This window comes from Hirundo rustica, chromosome 17, assembly GCF_015227805.2.
Source record: "Hirundo rustica isolate bHirRus1 chromosome 17, bHirRus1.pri.v3, whole genome shotgun sequence".
NCBI lineage: Eukaryota > Metazoa > Chordata > Aves > Passeriformes > Hirundinidae > Hirundo > Hirundo rustica.
In genome coordinates, this window is record NC_053466.1 from 3,071,746 (window position 1) to 3,089,210 (window position 17,465).

General features: G+C 53.6%; 2 protein-coding genes across 2 annotated transcripts; one reads left to right on the forward strand and one right to left on the reverse strand.

Moving 5' to 3' along the window:
• Positions 1–5,780: 5,780 nt before the first annotated feature.
• On the reverse strand, positions 5,781–11,511 carry HPD (4-hydroxyphenylpyruvate dioxygenase). Its single transcript, XM_040080982.2, has 14 exons — positions 11,368–11,511; positions 11,126–11,152; positions 10,328–10,390; positions 9,538–9,642; positions 9,339–9,381; positions 9,165–9,247; positions 8,946–9,035; positions 8,742–8,845; positions 8,506–8,583; positions 8,179–8,341; positions 7,777–7,848; positions 6,724–6,846; positions 6,477–6,593; positions 5,781–6,391 (listed from the first exon to the last, which is right to left on the reverse strand). The coding sequence occupies exons 1-14, from the start codon at positions 11,368–11,370 to the stop codon at positions 6,281–6,283; spliced, it is 1,182 nt and encodes a 393-aa protein (XP_039936916.1). The 5' UTR covers positions 11,371–11,511; the 3' UTR covers positions 5,781–6,280.
• Positions 11,512–12,538: 1,027 nt separating this feature from the next.
• PSMD9 (proteasome 26S subunit, non-ATPase 9) lies at positions 12,539–16,246 on the forward strand. Its single transcript, XM_040081298.2, has 6 exons — positions 12,539–12,675; positions 12,765–12,867; positions 13,624–13,817; positions 14,269–14,370; positions 14,874–14,962; positions 15,304–16,246. The coding sequence occupies exons 1-6, from the start codon at positions 12,562–12,564 to the stop codon at positions 15,329–15,331; spliced, it is 630 nt and encodes a 209-aa protein (XP_039937232.1). The 5' UTR covers positions 12,539–12,561; the 3' UTR covers positions 15,332–16,246.
• Positions 16,247–17,465: the final 1,219 nt, after the last annotated feature.

Below are 17,465 nucleotides of genomic sequence, written 5' to 3' on the forward strand. Positions count from 1 at the left end.
AAAAAAAAAAAACACAACAGAAAAAAAGGAAGAAAAAAAAAATTTAAAAGCAAAAAAATACTTACCAAAAAAAAAAAAAAAAAAGTTAAAAGAGAAGAAAACCAAGCAAGTTTCGCACTTCTGCCAGGATCATGAGTGAAAGCAAAAAGCGCACACGCTTACGAGGACTGTTCATGTTTCAGGTGCTTTTTCCTTTTCAGATCCAACACGCACACAAAAAGGTGGCTACCTTTTGTGGCATGGTCTATCCAAACACTAGCTTCTCTGTTCAGTCCCTGCAGTGATGCTCCGTAATGGGATAATGGTACCTTTTTTTTTTTTTTAAATTGTTCTTCTAAACCTTCATCTTTTTCATAAATGCTGCTACCTTTTTCTCATCAGTTTTCGTTGGTTGAAAAAGACATTCAACGTTTAAATGTGAAGCAGAGACTGAAAAATGCCATATAGGGTTTGTTGGGAGCTTGATTGGCTGAAATTGCACAGATTTCTCAGAGTAAGCTGTAAATAAATGTAAGGTTGATGTTACAGAGCAAGCCAGAGGCTTGAGGGCGTGTGAGTGAGTGCGTGCGTGTGCTTGGGGGTGTGTGTGCGTGGAGATGTGTCCACAGTGAGACTAGAGCTGAACTGTCCTGCCTTTCCCTTAGGGATGAGCCTGAGCAAGGCCCCTCAGCCAGACCTCAGCTCCCTCCTTGGGCTCTCCTCTCATTTCCTACGCCATGCTGGTCCATGGGGGATCAAAACCTCTGCAGCTGCACGTGAGAAACCCTTGGGTACTTGGGTCACGAGGAAGAAGTGGAGTCAGCTGTGCAGCTGCGGCCTTTGGGGATGCCCATTCCTTAGGCATGGGCTTGTCTTGCTTGCAGAAGAGGCTGAGATCGGGTGGACAGCCCAGCCCCTGTTTGTGCTGCGGAAATCTTGCCCTGCTTGCAAGCAAAGACTACGGCCCACGTTCGTAGCGGGATTTTCTTCCTGTGGATGGGAAACAGGCTGGTGTGTGACTTGTATTCATTTTTTTCTCACTTTCATCTGCATTTCCCTGCCCTTCCAGTGTTTTACGTGGAGTATTTGCTCTGTCCTTGGATGTGGGAGATGCCTCCTGTGATAGGAGCGAGCTGTGCCCTGCCACTCTCCTCCCTCTGTTACTCAGTAACTTGGCCTGGGGTGGTCCCACCCCTCCAGAAAATCATGGTAAAAGTGTCCCTGAGAGAATCCTGTCCCCTCCATCTATAGCATCTAAGTTGGGTAGGCATGTTTTAAAATTATTTCTCAATATATTCTGTCCTTGTAGATGTGCTGAGGTGAAGGTTGCAGTTCTTCAAGAGGTTCCATTTAAAAATGGGACCGAACAGCAAAAAAATACTTCTTTGGATGAGATCTGGAAATGTTACAGCACCGTTCAGGTATAGACAGGATCAGTTTTTCAATTTGCATTGAATTCCTCCTGCTTTAAAAGTAGAGATTAGTCATACTAAACCCTTTTTAATTGGCTTGTAAGGGGAAGTTGCAATGTCATTATGAAGTGGGAAGATTATCTGCATAACTAAACACCTTCTCCCCACAGAACAAATTGCACAGCTGTATTCTTGTGTTCTTTCCAAACCTCCACGAGCAGAGGTGACAGCAAAAGAGGCTCCTGGAAGTTTTTTCACCTGTTCCATGGAATTGCCAGGCCTGCACTGCAGCGTGGAGCTTGGAATGTAGGTTAGACCTCTGCCTCTGAATTTCTTCTGCAGACAAAAGGCCTGAGAGAGCAGCACACAGACTGCTACAAGCTGCCTTAATACCAGATGTGTTTCTGTCTGAGGCCCAGCAAATTGGCTCTGAGATTGGACAATCCATGGTCCAGCTCTGCTTTTGTTTCAGTTCAGTTTTGTTGTTTCCCCCCCTTCTTCATAAATCTCTCCAGCAACTGGGTGTTGGTGACCCAGAACCAAAAATTTTGAGAAGCACAAGTTTCTGTCACTGAATGTTGGTTGGAACTGCAGTGGTGGCATTTGGGAGTTGAACCAGCTGCTCAGTTCAGTTGTTATTTTTCTGACTGAGACTCAATGTGTTGGCATTCCAGTTGGCATCTCCACAGCTCGGCCTTTGACTTTCAAAGCTTTGGAAATGCAGGGAAGTTTCCTGTGTGTCAGAACTGAAGCCCCTGGCCTTGGCCTTCTCCCTCTGTGCCCCCCCAAGGCGGTGCATTGAGGGTGGATTTGTGGGGGTGAGGATGGCCCAGCCCTGAGAACCTGCTGCAGTTCAGTGCTCCCCAGCATGTCTGTGTGCTCTGGAGGGGTTCAGCCCCTGCAGTTTGCCTTAATCCTTGGGGAGGAAGGTCACTGGCACCTTCAGGTCCTTCACCGTGTGCTTTTGGGAGCACCAAAGGGATTGGGGTGCCAGAGACCATGAGCACCTAAATCACTTGGGTACTTCTGAAACTGCCTGTAAGTCATCCCCTTTTAGGATCCCAGACAAATAATGTGAGTTTTTAGAAGCGCTGATCTCTCAGCAGTTCCCCAGGAAGAAACAGAGCTGCTGAAGCCACAGCACTTGTGAAAATCACGTTAGTCTGGTCTCAAAGCCAAACCTGAGGCTTCTCTTTTTCCCCCCCATAAATCTTGGCTGGCAGAATCCTACCTGGGTGATATTTTGTTTGGGCTGGGGAGCTGCCTGACCTCCAAACAAATCATTTTATGGTGAGGACTCCCCAGTCTGGCAGTGATTTCCACGGGTGCCCTGGCCCTGCCAGCCCACGGGGGCTCGCTGTGCCAGGGGAGCCCTGCAGCCACAGGAGGGGTTTGGAGATGCCTCAGCTCCTTTGCCCTGTGCTTGGCACGGGATGGGATGGGATGGGAGGAGGGCAGAGCTGCGTGCTCACATCCAGCACAGGCTCCCTGGCACCCCATGGACACAGGCACAGGGATGAGGAGGAGCCTCAGCAGCACGAGCCGCTCCCAGAGGCTGCAGTGCTTTCGTCCACTGAAAAACCCCGTCCCCAAATTCATTGTCACTTCAATCTGAGCCGAGAAAAGAGAGAGGGGCGTTTCCAGTGCTCCCTGCAGAATTCCATCGGGCTGAGAGGAAAGGCCCAAGGGAACAGAGCAAAATGCTGGAGGTGGAATTTCAGCCTTTCTTTTGCAGCTGTGGGAGGTGCTGTGGCATCCACGGGATCCGTGTGGTTCTCACCCCTCGGCAGTCCCAGAGAGGTTTGGGAGGGGATGGGGCTCATCCTGCAGGGTTTTTGGTTTTTTTTTATTTTGTATAGAGCAGCTTATTTCTACAAGGAAAGAAAGAAAAAAACAACCATCATCTTAAACTCCAACAAATTACACGGTAGTTTCAGTTCTGGGTTTTGTGACCTTTTTTCAGGGATCATTTCAGTGCATTTCTGTACAAAATAAAAAAAAATAAAGGAAAAAAAAGGATTTTGAAGTATAAAAAAAAATGCATCTTCTGTACATAGGCGAACTCAAGAATCTTCTCTTCAAACACTGTTTCTTGTAGAAACATGTCAAAATTTTTTTGCTGATTTCTTTGTACTTCAAGAGCATGTAAATAGTTTATTAAAAGTGACTATTGTAATTTGGAGTTCTTTTTAAACAGATTCCAGCTCTAAATCATGTCAAGATGGGGAGGAAGAAGGACTTGAGTATAGCAAAGGAGCTGGTGGCATTTACAGCTTGTGTCAAGCTTTGTATAATGTAAATTCTGTATAAATACGGGGTTTTTTTTGTCAAATAAATAGATGAAATTAGAAGCATTAAGAAACTGAAGACAAAAAATTGCCAAGTCAAGGCTTCTTCTTTCCCCCCCTCCCTCAGTCTGAAACCTAATGTGCAAAATCTATTTATTTCAAACGAGGAAATGTGTACAGTCTAATAGACACCCTAAAATGTATTTAAGTGAATTTGCAACTGGATTTTTTCAGTTTAATATTTGTTTTGGTTTTTTTTTTTTTTTTTTATGATTTTCCTCCATAATTGCCACTGTGGGATTTGTCCAAGTGAAAAGAGACACATCGAGAAGGACACTCTAAAACAATGGGGCAGTTTTGAAGCAAAGTGGAAGAACACCCAGCTCCCAATTCTTGCAGTTTTCTGGTTTTAATTCCCGGCGTGGAAATCAAGGGGCCTCCTTTAAAAGTAGGCAGGTCAAATGTTTTGCAATAAATTAAAAAAAAAAAAAATTTTTTTCCTAAGTTCCTTTAAAAAAAAAGCAACAATGCTTTGAAGATTTAAGATTTCTGCTTTTTCTTTCGTTAAGCAAATTTATAAATTTAGGGATGTTTTGTGCATATAGAATCTGTCACCAGTATGTATCTTGTTTTGAAGAAAGTGTTTTTGTTGTGGATGTGTCATGCTGTATATATTTGTTCATATTTTTGTGAATTGAATACTATGTACCATTGTATTATAGTAACTTTTATAAAGCAAACCATAAATATACTGACTTTTCTTACAGAAGAATTATGTTGTGGTTAATATATTCCCAGGGCAGCTTTTTGCTCTTAGACCTGTGCTGGGAGCTGTGAGAGCTCAAGGAGGCAGATGCAGAACAAGAACTATGTGAAGAACTGATTTTCAGCAAAGTTTCCCGAAAATATTAATTCTGATGAGCGGGAAATGAATTTAAGCAACGTTATATTGCAGGAAGGAAATATGTGAGTGATTCTAGTCTATAAACTTTAAGAAATGTCTCAGTATTAACACTCTTGACAACCCTGGAGAGCTGAAGCAGAGCTGTCCTGGCAGTGGACCAGGAGTCCCAAACATGTCCAGCCTCTGCAGGTGAGGGCTCCCTGCTCCTCCAGCTTCTGCCCTGCATTGCTCTGAGGTCATATCCTTTTTTAATTAATTTATTTTTAACTTTATGGAGGCAAAAGCCCTTAACCACCAGGTGAGGTGTCAGTGATGTGTGAGGCTGTCGTGGCCAGAGGCTCTTTGCTTGCTTTCTTTTTAAAGCAGTTTATTCAAATTGCCAGGAGTTGCACTTGGAGGATCCTTGTGGGTCCCCTCCAGGAAATTCTGTGATTGTACGAAATCTGGATTAGTTCTGCTCCCTGGGATGCAGAGGAGGGGGAGCAGCTCAGATCTGGCCCATGTACCCCCCTCAGTGGGGGGCTGTGGGGGGTCAGGGCAGCCTCTCTGAGCTTTTATTGAAAAAGAAAGACCTGGAGCAGGGACCAGCGGAATGGCTGAGGAGGAGGAGGTGGAAGAGGCAGGACAGAGGCTGTAGGTGATTTCCCAGCTCAGGTGAGCACAGGAGGAGCTGCAGGACAGCCACACCTGGGGGCTCAGCCAGGAGGGGCTGGGATGGGGCTGGGGACAGGGCTGCTGTCCAAGGAGCCCATCCTGAGCTGAGGGCTCGGGGTCTGAGAGCTCCCATGCTGGGAAACTGGGAACAGGGGGCTGTGGAGGGTGGCTGTGCCACGGGGGGGACACCCCAGGGTGCCCTCCAGCAGCTGGGCTGAGGGTTGTGGCAGGGAGTGCAGGATCTGCGGCCCCGGGAACACAGGGCCGTGGCAGAAAATGGATTTATTGTGTTGGGGAGGAATTCCCTCTGCAAAGGACAGCGACAACACCAGAGCAACACCCAGAGGGGACTTTGCACATGCAGCCAGGATCTGAGCCAAGGAATTGCTGCCAAGGCCAGCAATTACTGCTTGAAACATGGGAGAAACTCCAACCCATCGTTAATGCAGGAATTTACAGGTATTAGAGCGAGACTCTGTTGCCTTGGGAAGGCTGAAATATGTAAATACAATTAATTCTCATTCCAGCGTATTGGAGCTACCCTAAAACCATGTTTATTCTCAGCAAATTCCAGTTCAAGATTGAGTCTAAAAGCAATTAAACCAGGATCTTACAAAAGGAGACGCGCAGAGAGGCAAACGCCTCCGTGCTTTCGCAGCTTCCCGTGTAGCTAAAATTAAAACTTCGCATAGACTAAATCTGAGCCCTCCCAGTTGTTTCTTCTGTCTTCCTGTGTAGCTGCGTGTCCTTGGCACATGCCTGAAATCTGCCCTTTGTTAAGAATTCCGTGGTTTGGATCAGATTAAGCTGCTTTTTTGAGAGTGTGTTTGCTATTTCCCACGCCCCGTGTCCCAGGAAGTCACCGAAGGGCAGTGCCAGGGCTGGACTGGGAGAGCTCTTGGGTTCTTTTACACTGTCCAGCTTGGCAGTGGCTTCCCTGGGTTTGTGGCACTCAAGTCTGGCTATTTACCAAAACACTGGGTGTTTCCCAGTTCATTTGGGATTCAGCTCCTTAGGGGTGAGGGTGGCACTTCCTCCCACCCCTACATCCTCCTGGTCTCCCCGTTGGGCTCCAGGACAGTCAGGTTTCCTCTGGCATCCTGATCCATTTCTATGGCTTCAAACAGAGACTTGAAGTTCCCAGCGCCGAAGCCCTGCAGAGATGGCAGTGTTACAGACCGGGGGCTCGGTGGCCCTCAGGGCTCATGGCCAGGATCAGCGGGAGATCCTCAAACCAACCTGGTGGTTGTGCCTCTGGATCACCTCCAGGAAGACCGTGGGTCTGTCTTGAACTGGTTTGGTGAAGATCTGGAGCAGGTAGCCTTTTTCATCAAAATCCACCAGGATTTTCAGTTCCTGGAGAAAAGAAGTGAGGCAACGGCTTGAAGACCCACAGAGGAGCAAGTGGGGCTCTGTGGGACATCCCTGCAAAGCTCTTTGGGGAGCTGGTCCAGCCCTGGGCAGGCCTTCTCCTGCTCTGACTCACCGCCAGCTTGTCAAGGTTCTCCTTCACTTTGATTTTGGCAGTTTTGAGCCTCTCCCGCAGCACCTGGTAGTAGCTGGAGGGCACGTCCATGAACTGCATGCCCCGCTGCTTCAGGTTGGTGATCTGCAAGGCAGGGGAGAGCCAGCAGGGCTCAGCTTGGGAGGGGTTTGTGCCAGGAGCATTTCCTGGGATGGGCAGTGCCAGGACTCAGGTGCTTTCCCGTGGCTTTGGCCAGCCTCAGCCATGAGAACTTGCCCCATTTCACTTTGGCACCAGGAATGGGCAGGCCCAAGATGCCCTCCCCAGGCACTGCAGAGAGCTGTGCAAGGATCATTTGTCCAGCTCTGACCTGATACCTCTGGAGGCCCTTTGGTCTGGAGAGGAGCCCAAACCTGCGTGCTCAGCAGCAGCTGGGCTCTACCCACACCTGCCCCTGCCCCAGCTGAAGGTGGGTGATGCCTGTGAGGCTCAGCCTGGGCTGCCTGAGTCCCACCAGGCGCCCTGCAAGCACAAAGGTGCCCCCAAGGGCCCTGCAGACCCCAAATGCTTTAAGCTGGAGGCACAGGCAGCTCACAAGTGCAGGCAGGTCCCTTTGCAGTTATTCCCTGGGCAGTTAATCCTGGTTGTAAAACAACCAGGACACAAAGCTCTGTGTTGGCTCTGTGTCCTTGCACCCTGACAGGGTCATGGTCCATCCTGTGATGAGCACTGTGCCCAGAGCTGGGGCAGGGTGGGGCCCAGGGCAGGGGGTCCCAGGACAGGGGGTCCCAGGGCAGGGGGTCCCAGGGCAGGGGGTCCCAGGACAGGGGGTCCCAGGGCAGGGGGTCCCAGGTCAGGGGATCCCAGGACAGGGGATCCCAGGACAGGGGGTCCCAGGACAGGGGGTCCCAGGGCAGGGGGTCCCAGGACAGGGGATCCCAGGACAGGGGGTCCCAGGGCAGGGGGTTCCAGGGCAGGGGGTCCCAGGGCAGGGGGTCCCAGGGCAGGGGGTCCCAGGGCAGGGGGTCCCAGGGCAGGGGGTTCCAGGGCAGGGGGTCCCAGGGCTGCACTCACCGCTGAGATGATGTCGGGGGTGTTCAGTGCGATGTGCTGGACTCCGGCCCCTCCGTAGTAATCAATATATTCCTACAGGGAAAAGATGTCACCATGGCAGTGACAGCACAGCTACAGCTGGGAAGGGATGGGTGTGGGCTTAAAAATACACAGGCGAGATCGGCCCAGGGGCGCCATGGAATGACAAAGACACTGTTGGTGACATGGGGTAAACTGGCTCTGCCCAGCAGCTCTCCCAGGGTTTGTCAGACACGAGCAGAGCCAGGATTGCTTTCTAGCAGCCACTTCAGCACAGCAGGTCTGCTCTGGCTCCAGATCACTGACCCTTGGTCCCTTTCCCTTCACCAAGCCCTCTCTAGAAGTGGAGGCAGCCACATGGATAAACCACCAGTGTCCACTGACCTGGATCTGGGATTTCTTCTTGCCAGGTGCTGGCTCATTGATGGGCATTTTAATGGTCTCCTCATAGTTGGTGACCACGATGGAGCGCAGGGCACTGAACTCGGTGTGCAGCTGCTTGTCATCCACTGACCAGAAGCGGTGGAAGAGCAGGTTCTTCTGGTACCTGCCCGGGTCACAAGGGGCACAATCAAGCCCTTGCTCCATCCCCACAGTAAGGAAGCTCTGCTCTGGCTTTATCAGCCATAGCCACCCCTGTCAGAAGCGGTGAGACCAGCAGAGCTGTGCTGCTGCTCCATCCCGCCTCCCACCAGCTCTCCTCACTCTTACCAGTCCGCCACTGGGACCATCTGGAGGTCAGGCTGGTTCCCCACAACGTGATCAACAAAGCTGAGCTTGGTGCTTGGTCTGTGGGGAAAGCCAAAGGTCTCAGCCAGGTTCAGGGGTGCCCCACAGCTCAGGGGGCCCCAGGGCAAGGCAGTGGGGATGTGTCCAGCTCCTTGGTTGGAAATCCCACCAGAACACGATGGCAGAGAGCCAGGCAGGACCCTCTGGAAAGTACTCACAGCTTGGACAGCAGGGGGTCCTTGAAGAGGGGTGGGTGGTACCCAGGGAGGAACAGGCCCTTGTAGTTGAGCTTTTCTATCAAGGTGTGGGTGGTGTCACCGTACTGCGAGGGGGAAAGTGGTTGTGTTGTGGCTTTGTTTATGTGGGGGCCTCCCAGGTGCAGCCAGCTCCACGGCCCTGCCCTGCCCTGCCCTGCCACTCACCGTCTGGATCACTGCAAACTTCACCTTCCCAAATTTGTCCTGCTCCACCCACGGCTCCTTCACCACCACAGCACCGCGCTCCTTGGCTTTCTGGGCAGAAGGAGAGAGATCCTGTCCTGCCACAGCTCCTTTGGGCCAGGGAGAGACATCCCCAGGCCCCCCCTGCGTCCCCTCACCGTTTTGGGGGGCTGTGTGGGAGGGGGTGGAGGGGCTGCCCACCTGCACGATGAAGTCACAGTCCTCCACTTCGAAGGCGACGTCCTTCACCCCGTCACCATGCTTCACCAGGTGCTCCCCCATCTCTGCCAGGAGCAGGAACAGCCACAGGCATGAGCAGAACTGCTTTGCTCTGCCAGAGCCATTTCCCACTCCAGGCCCCCCAGGGACACCTACCCTCATTCCCTGGGTTCAGAGCAGATGAGAAAACAAACACGATCTGCCGAGGAAGAGGAGGAGAGGTGAGGATGGAGCTGCAGGTGAGGGTGGAGCTGCAGGTGATGGTTTTCACGGTGGGTTTGGCAGCACCACGTGTCTGACACCACCTCACCCTTCCCTGCCCTGGCAGTGGCACCTCTGTCAGGGGCTCCCTTACCTTGTCCTGCTTGACCACGTGTGACACCACCTCCCTGCTGCCGGTCTCCAGCCCCCGGTACGCCAGCTCCTCGAACCCCAGCTTGTTGCAGTAGTAGGATGCAGCCTGTGGGCAGGGAGGAGTCCCTCTGGTTGAAGCTGCAGGGCTGGTGGCCCAGAGGCCATGGAGTACAGCCACCATGGCAAGTGCAAGTCACATCTCCCCTGTGTGTGTGTGAGAACAGGCAGCAGCTTCTCTGCCTCCTCCAGCAGCCCAGGGGGAACAAACAGAGGCAAGAAAGGGCCGGGATTGAAGAAAAAGCCCAAATTCGGTGGGAAGTGCTGCCTCCAGAGCTTCCTGCGAGGCCTGCCACGGAGCAGCAAACATTTCTGTGTATCCCCTGTTCAGCGAGGTTGGGTGAGAAGCAGCTCGGGCGTGAAGCAGGGAGGTGTTTAAGTCACCCAGGTCAAGGGATGGAGAGCAGCTGCCCTGACCCCGTGCACTCTGCGGGCTGGTGGCCACAGCCGAGCTCGGCCACGTGCGGTTCCCGTCGCACGTCCCCGCGCACGCCCCCGGCAGCCGCCCCTCGCCTTGCGCAAGGGCCACCAAGGCCATCGGCGCCAGGCCAGGGCCGGGCTCCGGGACACCGGCACATCCCCGGCACGGGGGCGGCCGGGATGAACCCACACCCCCCTGGCAGCCAATGCCCCGAGCTCCCGGGCTGTCCCGGCGTGGGAGGTGTCCCCTGGCACAAGTGTCCCCTGGCACAAGTGTCCCCTGGCACGCGTGTCTGGTGCCCGCAGCCTCTCACCTGCTTGGCATTGCCGACCCAGAAGGTGATGGAGTGGAAATGGATGAAGCGGCCTCGTTGGGGCTAAAAGAAAGGGAAAACGGGGCTGAAAGCTGCTGCTGCTGCCTTTCCTGCAGCGCTGCTCGGCTCCAGAGCAGGGGGAAGCGGCAGCAGTGACCCTGAAAATGCATCTACTGCAAATGCAAATGTTAATCTGAATTAACTGGGTGGAACAGCCCCCAAATGGTGATTTCCAAAATGCTTTACGGTCGAGTCCCACAGGATCCTGAACTGCAGGTTGGAAGGTACAAAGCCCCATTTTGCCTCTGCCCACAGCCGTGGTCCCGGTTGTCCCAGTGCCCCCTACAAGTCCCAGTGAGTGTGCACCTGCTAACCTCGCTGTGTTAAAGATTAATTCTTCCACAAAAGCTCTTACACAACCACCAGTACCAGGACAGATCTCCCTTCGATCCGTTCCCCACCACTGCCCAGCCTGGCACAGGGCACCCCGCACTGGAAACACTTTAAAAGTGAAAAAGTTGGCAAAAAAAATGCAGCATTTGGAAATAATTGTTGCATGGAATGAAGATTCTACTTAAGGCTTGGTTTCCCTGGGAAATACCCATCATCTCCTGTTTGTCGCCCTCCTCCCAAAACAGAAATTTCAATGATTAATACTAATTTACAACGAAGATCCTGTGTGACCCAGCGAGAGTTTTACTCCTGATTTCAACAGGTAATCAAGGAATTTTTACAATTTGCACTAACATCACTGGTTTCACACCAGGCAGGGAGGCAGGACAGGGACACGACTCTTACCTTTTCTCCCTTGTCTGTGTAGGACGTCTGAAAGAGAATGAGAAAAGAGAGACATTAGCGGGACAGGCAGGTACAGCAATCCCCAGGGAGCTGAATCCAAAAGTCAGGCTGTGAGGAACAGCTCTTCTGTGCCACTCCCAGTCGCTGGAAAACCCAAAATCAAGCAGAGCTTAAATCTCCCAAGGCGTCCCATGCCATGGAGCCCCGGACATTTGAATTAATTCCCATCTGCTGTCCCTCACCATTTCTGTGACCTGGCGATGTGACAGAAGCAAAGAGAGCGTCAGAACTGGAAGGCTTTCAATATAACGGCGGGACGGGGAGGCTCCTCCTCGGCCCCACCTTCTCCCCCCACCAACCCAGGGATGTGTTTGGTTTGGGCTGGAACTGCCCAAACCTGTCACTGCGGCCGTGTCACGGGGTCCGCGCGGCCGCGGCTGTGGCGCCGCGGGGTGAAACGTGGAGGGCAGTGAGGGTGCGTGTGCAGCACATGAGGCTCAGCGGAGGGTCGGGACCCCGCTGACCCCGCAGCCACATCCCTGCCCCGTGTGTGCCGGGGTCACAGGGGGGTGACGCAATTTGGGCAGCACATCCCCCGGTCCGCCCGCTGCCCCTGGGGACACTCACCCCTCCTTGGGCACATGTCATCCTGGCCAGCGCTGAGCCAGGACAGCCTGCAGAGCCCAGCTGGGCGTGTGCTGGTGTCTGGCACCTTCAGCCCCGGTGAGCCCAGCGCTGCAGGGACCCCAAAATGTGGGGCAGCAAGAGGAGGGGGCAAGAGACGGCCCTGCCGGGGAGACACCAGCGCACAAACGCCGCCTGACTGGGAGGGCTGGGAAGTCGGAGCCTCCAGCAAGGCCAGAGAGGATGAACACAGGGGGCTTGGGTGGAGGACAGGAGGACAGGGGTGGGAGTCTCGTGGTGGGGCTGTCCCCTGCTGCCACACTCCCTGGGACATGGATGCCATGCAGCACCCGGCAATGTGCAGGGGCACGCACTGGAGAGGCGCCGGCAGCAGCAACAGGGTCATAACATGGTACACCACGGCTGTGCCACCCAGTGATGGTGACACCGCCGTGCCACTACAGAGCACCATCAAAGCTGTTTAACTCACTGATGGTGACACCGCTGTGCCACTACATGCCACCATCACAGCCACCCTACGGCGCCAGCACAGCAGTGTGACCCAGTGACGGTGACACCGCTGTGCCGCCCCATGCCAGCGCCACAGCAGTGGCTGACGCAGCTGTGCCACCCCGTTATTGCCGTCGCCGTGTCACCGCTGTGTCACCGCTGAGCCGCCGCTGTGTCAGCCCCGGCACGGTCCCCGTTAGCCCCGCCCCGGCCCTGGCTCCGCCCCTTCCCCTGGGCGTGGTCCCTCCGGCCCCGCCCCGGCCCCGCCCCGCGCCCGTCCCGGCTCCCGTCCGGCCGCGGCCATGGCGGATCCCGCCGAGGGCCGCTCCGTCACCGTCAGCGATGTCCAGCAGCTGGTGCGGCGCAAGGACGAGATCGAGGCGCAGATCAAGGCCTGCTACGAGCTGCTGGAGGGGGTCAGTGCCCGGGCGGGGCAGGGCCGGGCCGGGCCGGGGGGCGCCGTGCGGGCCCGGCCCCCTCCCAACCGCCGCCTCTTCCCTCACAGCAAAAGGGCGTCGGGATGCACGAGCCGCTGGTGGACGCCGAGGGCTTCCCCCGCGCTGACATCGACCTGTACCAAGTGCGCACCGCCCGGCACAACATCATCTGTGAGCGGGGAACGGGAACCGGGCGGGGGGGCCCTTCCCGCGGCCGGGCCGCGCCCGCATCCCGCGGGATGAGCCAGCGAAACCGGGATGTGCGGGGGAAACGCGGCCTCTGCCCGGGGACGGGCACGGCGGTGACGCCGCTTAGTTCTCTGAAGCCCCCGTCTCTCTTGTGGGGAGCCCAGGGCTGCGCGGAGCCTGTTTCCCTGTGGTTCTGCTCAGTGCTCAGAGCTGCCGCCTGGGCTGAGTCAGTAAAATGCTTTTGTCCACGGGTTGCTGCAGCGGCACTGAAATTCTGCCACTGCTGCGGAGCCGTTTGGGATGTGTGAAACACAACTAAGCTTTTCTGTGCTGTTTATAGAATAAAATTTGGGTAGGAAACAGCTTGGCATTTATTTCATTCCAGGCTTTCCCAGTGCCCTGACTTTCAGGATGGGTTTTTCTCTTTGTACGTAACAGCAGGTGACTTAATGGAAAGAAGACTTAAGTTGCTCACTGAGTTCTAAGAGATCATGGGCCTCCCAGCCCTTCTGCCTTTGCATGTTTACCAAAATTCATAGGGTGGTTTTCTCTGTGTCTGACTTTTACTGATAAGCATCTGCCGGGCTGGCAGCAGGCCCCAGAGATAGAGCAGAGGTTCTTGCTGAGATCAGAGACAAGCAGGGCACTGCTTGGTGTGGCTGCACAGGGGAGCAGGTGCTGAGAGCCCTTTGGGGAAAGCCTCTCCAGCTCCCTGTCTGCTCATGGTGTCACCCGCAGGTTTGCAGAACGATCACAAGGCCCTGATGAAGCAGGTGGAGGAGGCTCTGCACAAGCTGCACGCCCGGGAGAAGGAGAAACACGCCAGGGATGAGGCGGAGGCCTTGGCCGAGGCCATGAGCCAGAACCAGAGCCTGCCCCAGGCCTTTGCCAAAGTGAACGCCGTGACCCCGGGCTCTCCCGCCAGTGTCTCGGTGCGTTGGGCACAGCTCGTGGGGAGGGCTGTATCTGGAGCCAACAGCTCATGACTCCCTCTGCCCTTTGTTAATAAGTGGACATAAGTGAGGAGCTTGATTGGGGTGTCACTGGCTTTTTTTATCACGTTGGGATGTCCTGTGAAGGGGCTGGTCAGTGTACAGGGATGAGATGGGTGTTCTTTGAGCTGTGCCCTGGCACCACACAGCTCCTTCCATGCCTCACTGACCATTCCAGCCTCAGTATTTCCCTTCCCATGAAACAGAACAGAGGAATGAACACTTACCTCTCCCTGTGGCCATAGAGAAGCTGTAGTGATGTTCACTTGCCTGAGTGTGAGAAGTGTTGCAGCATGTCTCTCTCCCCATGTCTGGGTGAAGGGTGGTGATCCTGTGATATCACCTGTCTCTGGAGAATGCAGATGCTCATCTCTCTTCTATCTCTGTCCAGGGACTTCAGGTTGATGATGAGATTGTGGAGTTTGGATCTGTCAATGCTAACAACTTCCAGAACCTGCAGAACATTGCCACGGTGGTGCAGCACAGCGAGGGGGTGAGCTCATTCCTGCTGTCACTGCATTCTCTTGCCTGTCTCTGTTAGCCACAGCTTTTTCTATGGAACTTGGATCTCTGGAATCATCATTTCCATGTCAGAAACAGTGTCAGATTCGCTCTGTGCTGTTGTAGCCTTGTTCTCTCACAGCACAGAGCTGTTCGCTTACGAATGGAAGAGGTGTGTGCTCTTTGCTGTGAGCATCATTTTGTTTGTTCTCCCTGGGGACTCCCTGCAGCAGCATTGCTGTGCCACCCTCGTGGACTGGCCAGAGAAGCTGCCACAACCATTAAGTGCTTGCTGGTGGAAGTGAGGGATCTCCTGGAGATTACTTCACTCTCTTCTTTCAGTTACAGCCACAAGAGTGGGAATGGGCACTGCTGCAGGACAGTTCCTTGGGCTTAATGTTCTTCTGGTGCTTCAGCAGATGAAGGAAGAGAGTTGGCTTTGTGTTGGAAAAGTGAAATATTTTGGTTAATTTTTTATTTTTCCCTCTCTTTCAGAGACCCCTGAGCGTGACTGTGATCCGTGGTGGCAGAAAGGTGCACGTGGGGCTGACTCCAAAGCGCTGGGCTGGGAAGGGCCTCCTGGGGTGAGCTTCTGTTTCACTTGCTGGAGGGGAAGAGGCTTTCACCAGCTCAGGTTACATTTCCTGAGCCGGATTCCCTGTGTCACTTCCCACTGTGACAGACCTCACCAGGGAGCTGGAGGCTGCTGGTTCTGCACAGCAGTATAGGGAGTCAAGTTCCATCAAACATGAGCACAGGGAGAAAGATCTCAGTGGCTGGTTTGTCTGGTAGAGGAAGCCAGTGGAGGAGGGTTGTGGCGGGTCTGATCCATCCCATATCAGGTCTTCTGTGCCTGTTTGAGAAATGAAATATTAAATTTCCTTTATTTAATTTAATACTTCCTTTCTACCCTCTTCTTTTTCAGGTGCAATATTGTTCCTTTACAAAGATGACCGTGGCTTGAAGAACAATAAAGCTTGTGCCTGCTTTCTGGACTCTGATCTGGTTTGAACACTTCCCTACGTGGTGTTGCTGTGACCTCTGGTGCCTGAAGGTTTCTGGCAGAGCAGGGCCTGCCTGCAGTTCAGAATTGCACTGGTTGTCAGGAGGAACCTGCAGAGCTGCAAGATGTGGCTTCTCATCTCTTCCACCTTGTATCAATTTAGAATAAGGTTCCAAATCTCACTTGATACATGCTCCGAAGGGCTTGAAATGCTCTTGTTTGGTGATAACAGAGAATTCCTTTTTTTCCTCTTTAAAACTCCTCACTGAATATCATGTAATATATGCTAAAAAGTCCTAGAGCTGTTTTTGATGCCTGTCATAATAGGTGACAGGCAAGAGATATGCAAGTTTGATACCTCATCTTCCCCACGTTTCCACAACCTTTAAAGTCAGTGAACATACAGAAAGGATTTTTGGAATGCCCAGTTATTTTAACACAATGAGGTAAGGAATTGGGGTTACCATTCTAATTTTGGAACTTCTGGTAGTTTATCTAGTCATGATAAAAGCACTCCTAATCTGGCTTCTCTCTCTATTTTCTTCTAATTTTTAAAAAAATTTGTTTATTTTCAGGAGGTGATTTTAGGGTGTTTTTCTGGTTCCAGCCAGGATGGGGTTTACCTTTTTGTGCCTTCCATTCTCCTCTCCATCCTGCTGTGGGAGTAGGATGGAGAATGGGTGGGAGACACATGGTCTGGGCTGTTTTCAGTGGGAACAGTAATTTGGGGAATACCATTCCTAAACCACAACAGGTGCATAAACTGTTTGAAGGGATTCTGGGAATAACTGGTTTGTTTGAAGCTTATTTCCAGTTGAACATCAAAATGGTCTCCCAAGACAATAAAACTTGAGTATTGCTTCTCTCTTTTCTCGTAGAAGTCATTATTTGGGGCAGCCTCTCTGGGTCAGGGAGATAATGGGAACTGATAACAAATCTCCTTTCTGCTCCCAGCAGGGTGTGAGGCTCTTTCTGGGCAGAAGGAAAAACAAATTAAGTTTAGAAATTGTTATTATTTGAGCTTAACAGCAAGGCTGAGGTCAACAGCTGGGAGCGTTTGGAGCTGATTATCTGCAGGGGTGGAGTGAGAGCCTGGAGTGAGCCCTGGGAGTGGATTCCCTGTGCAAGTGCCGTCCTGGCAGAGAGCTGGGGACCGTGGGGGACTGGCAGGGCTTGGGGGGATGATGTCTCGCTTTCACTTCGCTTGTCCTGCTCAGGGAAGCCACTGGAACAGAGCTGCCTACAACTCCTTCTGGGGGGCATCGGGTAAAGATCCCTCACCCCACTCCCCGGGCAGGGCGAGGGTTCGGTCCCGAATGGCTCCGGCGATGCCCAGAGGGGCTTTGTCACAGCCATGAGCGGGATTTAGGCTTGGGCAGGGTGAAGGGCTGAGTGTTCCCTCCTCTGGGTCCCTGCTTTGGGCGGGGGGCGCAGCGCTGCCTCTTCCTGGCAGCCGGGGAGGATGAGGAGGTTCTCCTCTCTTTCCCGGTGTTTCCCGGTGCAGCCGGTGAGGATGAGGAGGTTCTCCTCTCTTTCCCGGTGTTTCCCGGTGCAGCCGGTGAGGATGAGGAGGTTCTCCTCTCTTTCCCTGTGTTTCCCGGTGCAGCCGGTGAGGATGAGGAGGTTCTCATCTCTTTCCCTGTGTTTCCCGGTGCAGCTGGTGAGGATGAGGAGGTTCTCCTCTCTTTCCCTGTGTTTCCCGGTGCAGCCGGTGAGGATGAGGAAGTTCTCCTCTCTCTCCCGGCGTTTCCGGGCGCAGCCGGTGCAGCCGGTGCAGCCGTTGCCTGGGAACGGCGGTCGCAGAGGCAGAGAGACGCGGGGATCGCTGTGTCGGTGAGCGGGGGGGTCCTGGGGAGGGTCTCCGGGAGGGTCCCTCGGGACATGAGGAGGCGCCGAAGCCTGGAGGGGTCTTGGGAAGAGCTCCGTGTGAGCGCGGTGAGACCCGGCGACCGCGGCCGCTCCCGTCCCGCCGGGCCCAGGGGAGGCTTTTTCCCAGGACCTCTTTCCCCTCCCGTGAAAGTTTTCTGCGCACAAGGTTTCGGTGTTGGCTCAAATCCAGACCCGTGAAGCCGGAGATGAAGCAG

Coding starts and splice junctions, on each gene's coding strand:
- HPD (XM_040080982.2), bottom strand. Junction 10,391..11,125: donor ACACAGACAAGGGAGAAAAG/GTAAGAGTCGTG, acceptor CCTTTCTTTTAG/CCCCAACGAGGCCGCTTCAT. Junction 8,846..8,945: donor AGTTTGCAGTGATCCAGACG/GTGAGTGGCAGG, acceptor TCCCCCTCGCAG/TACGGTGACACCACCCACAC.
- PSMD9 (XM_040081298.2), top strand. CDS start 12,562: ATGGCGGATCCCGCCGAGGGCCGCTCCGTCACCGTCAGCGATGTCCAG. Junction 12,868..13,623: donor CGCCCGGCACAACATCATCT/GTGAGCGGGGAA, acceptor TGTCACCCGCAG/GTTTGCAGAACGATCACAAG. Junction 14,371..14,873: donor TGGTGCAGCACAGCGAGGGG/GTGAGCTCATTC, acceptor CCTCTCTTTCAG/AGACCCCTGAGCGTGACTGT.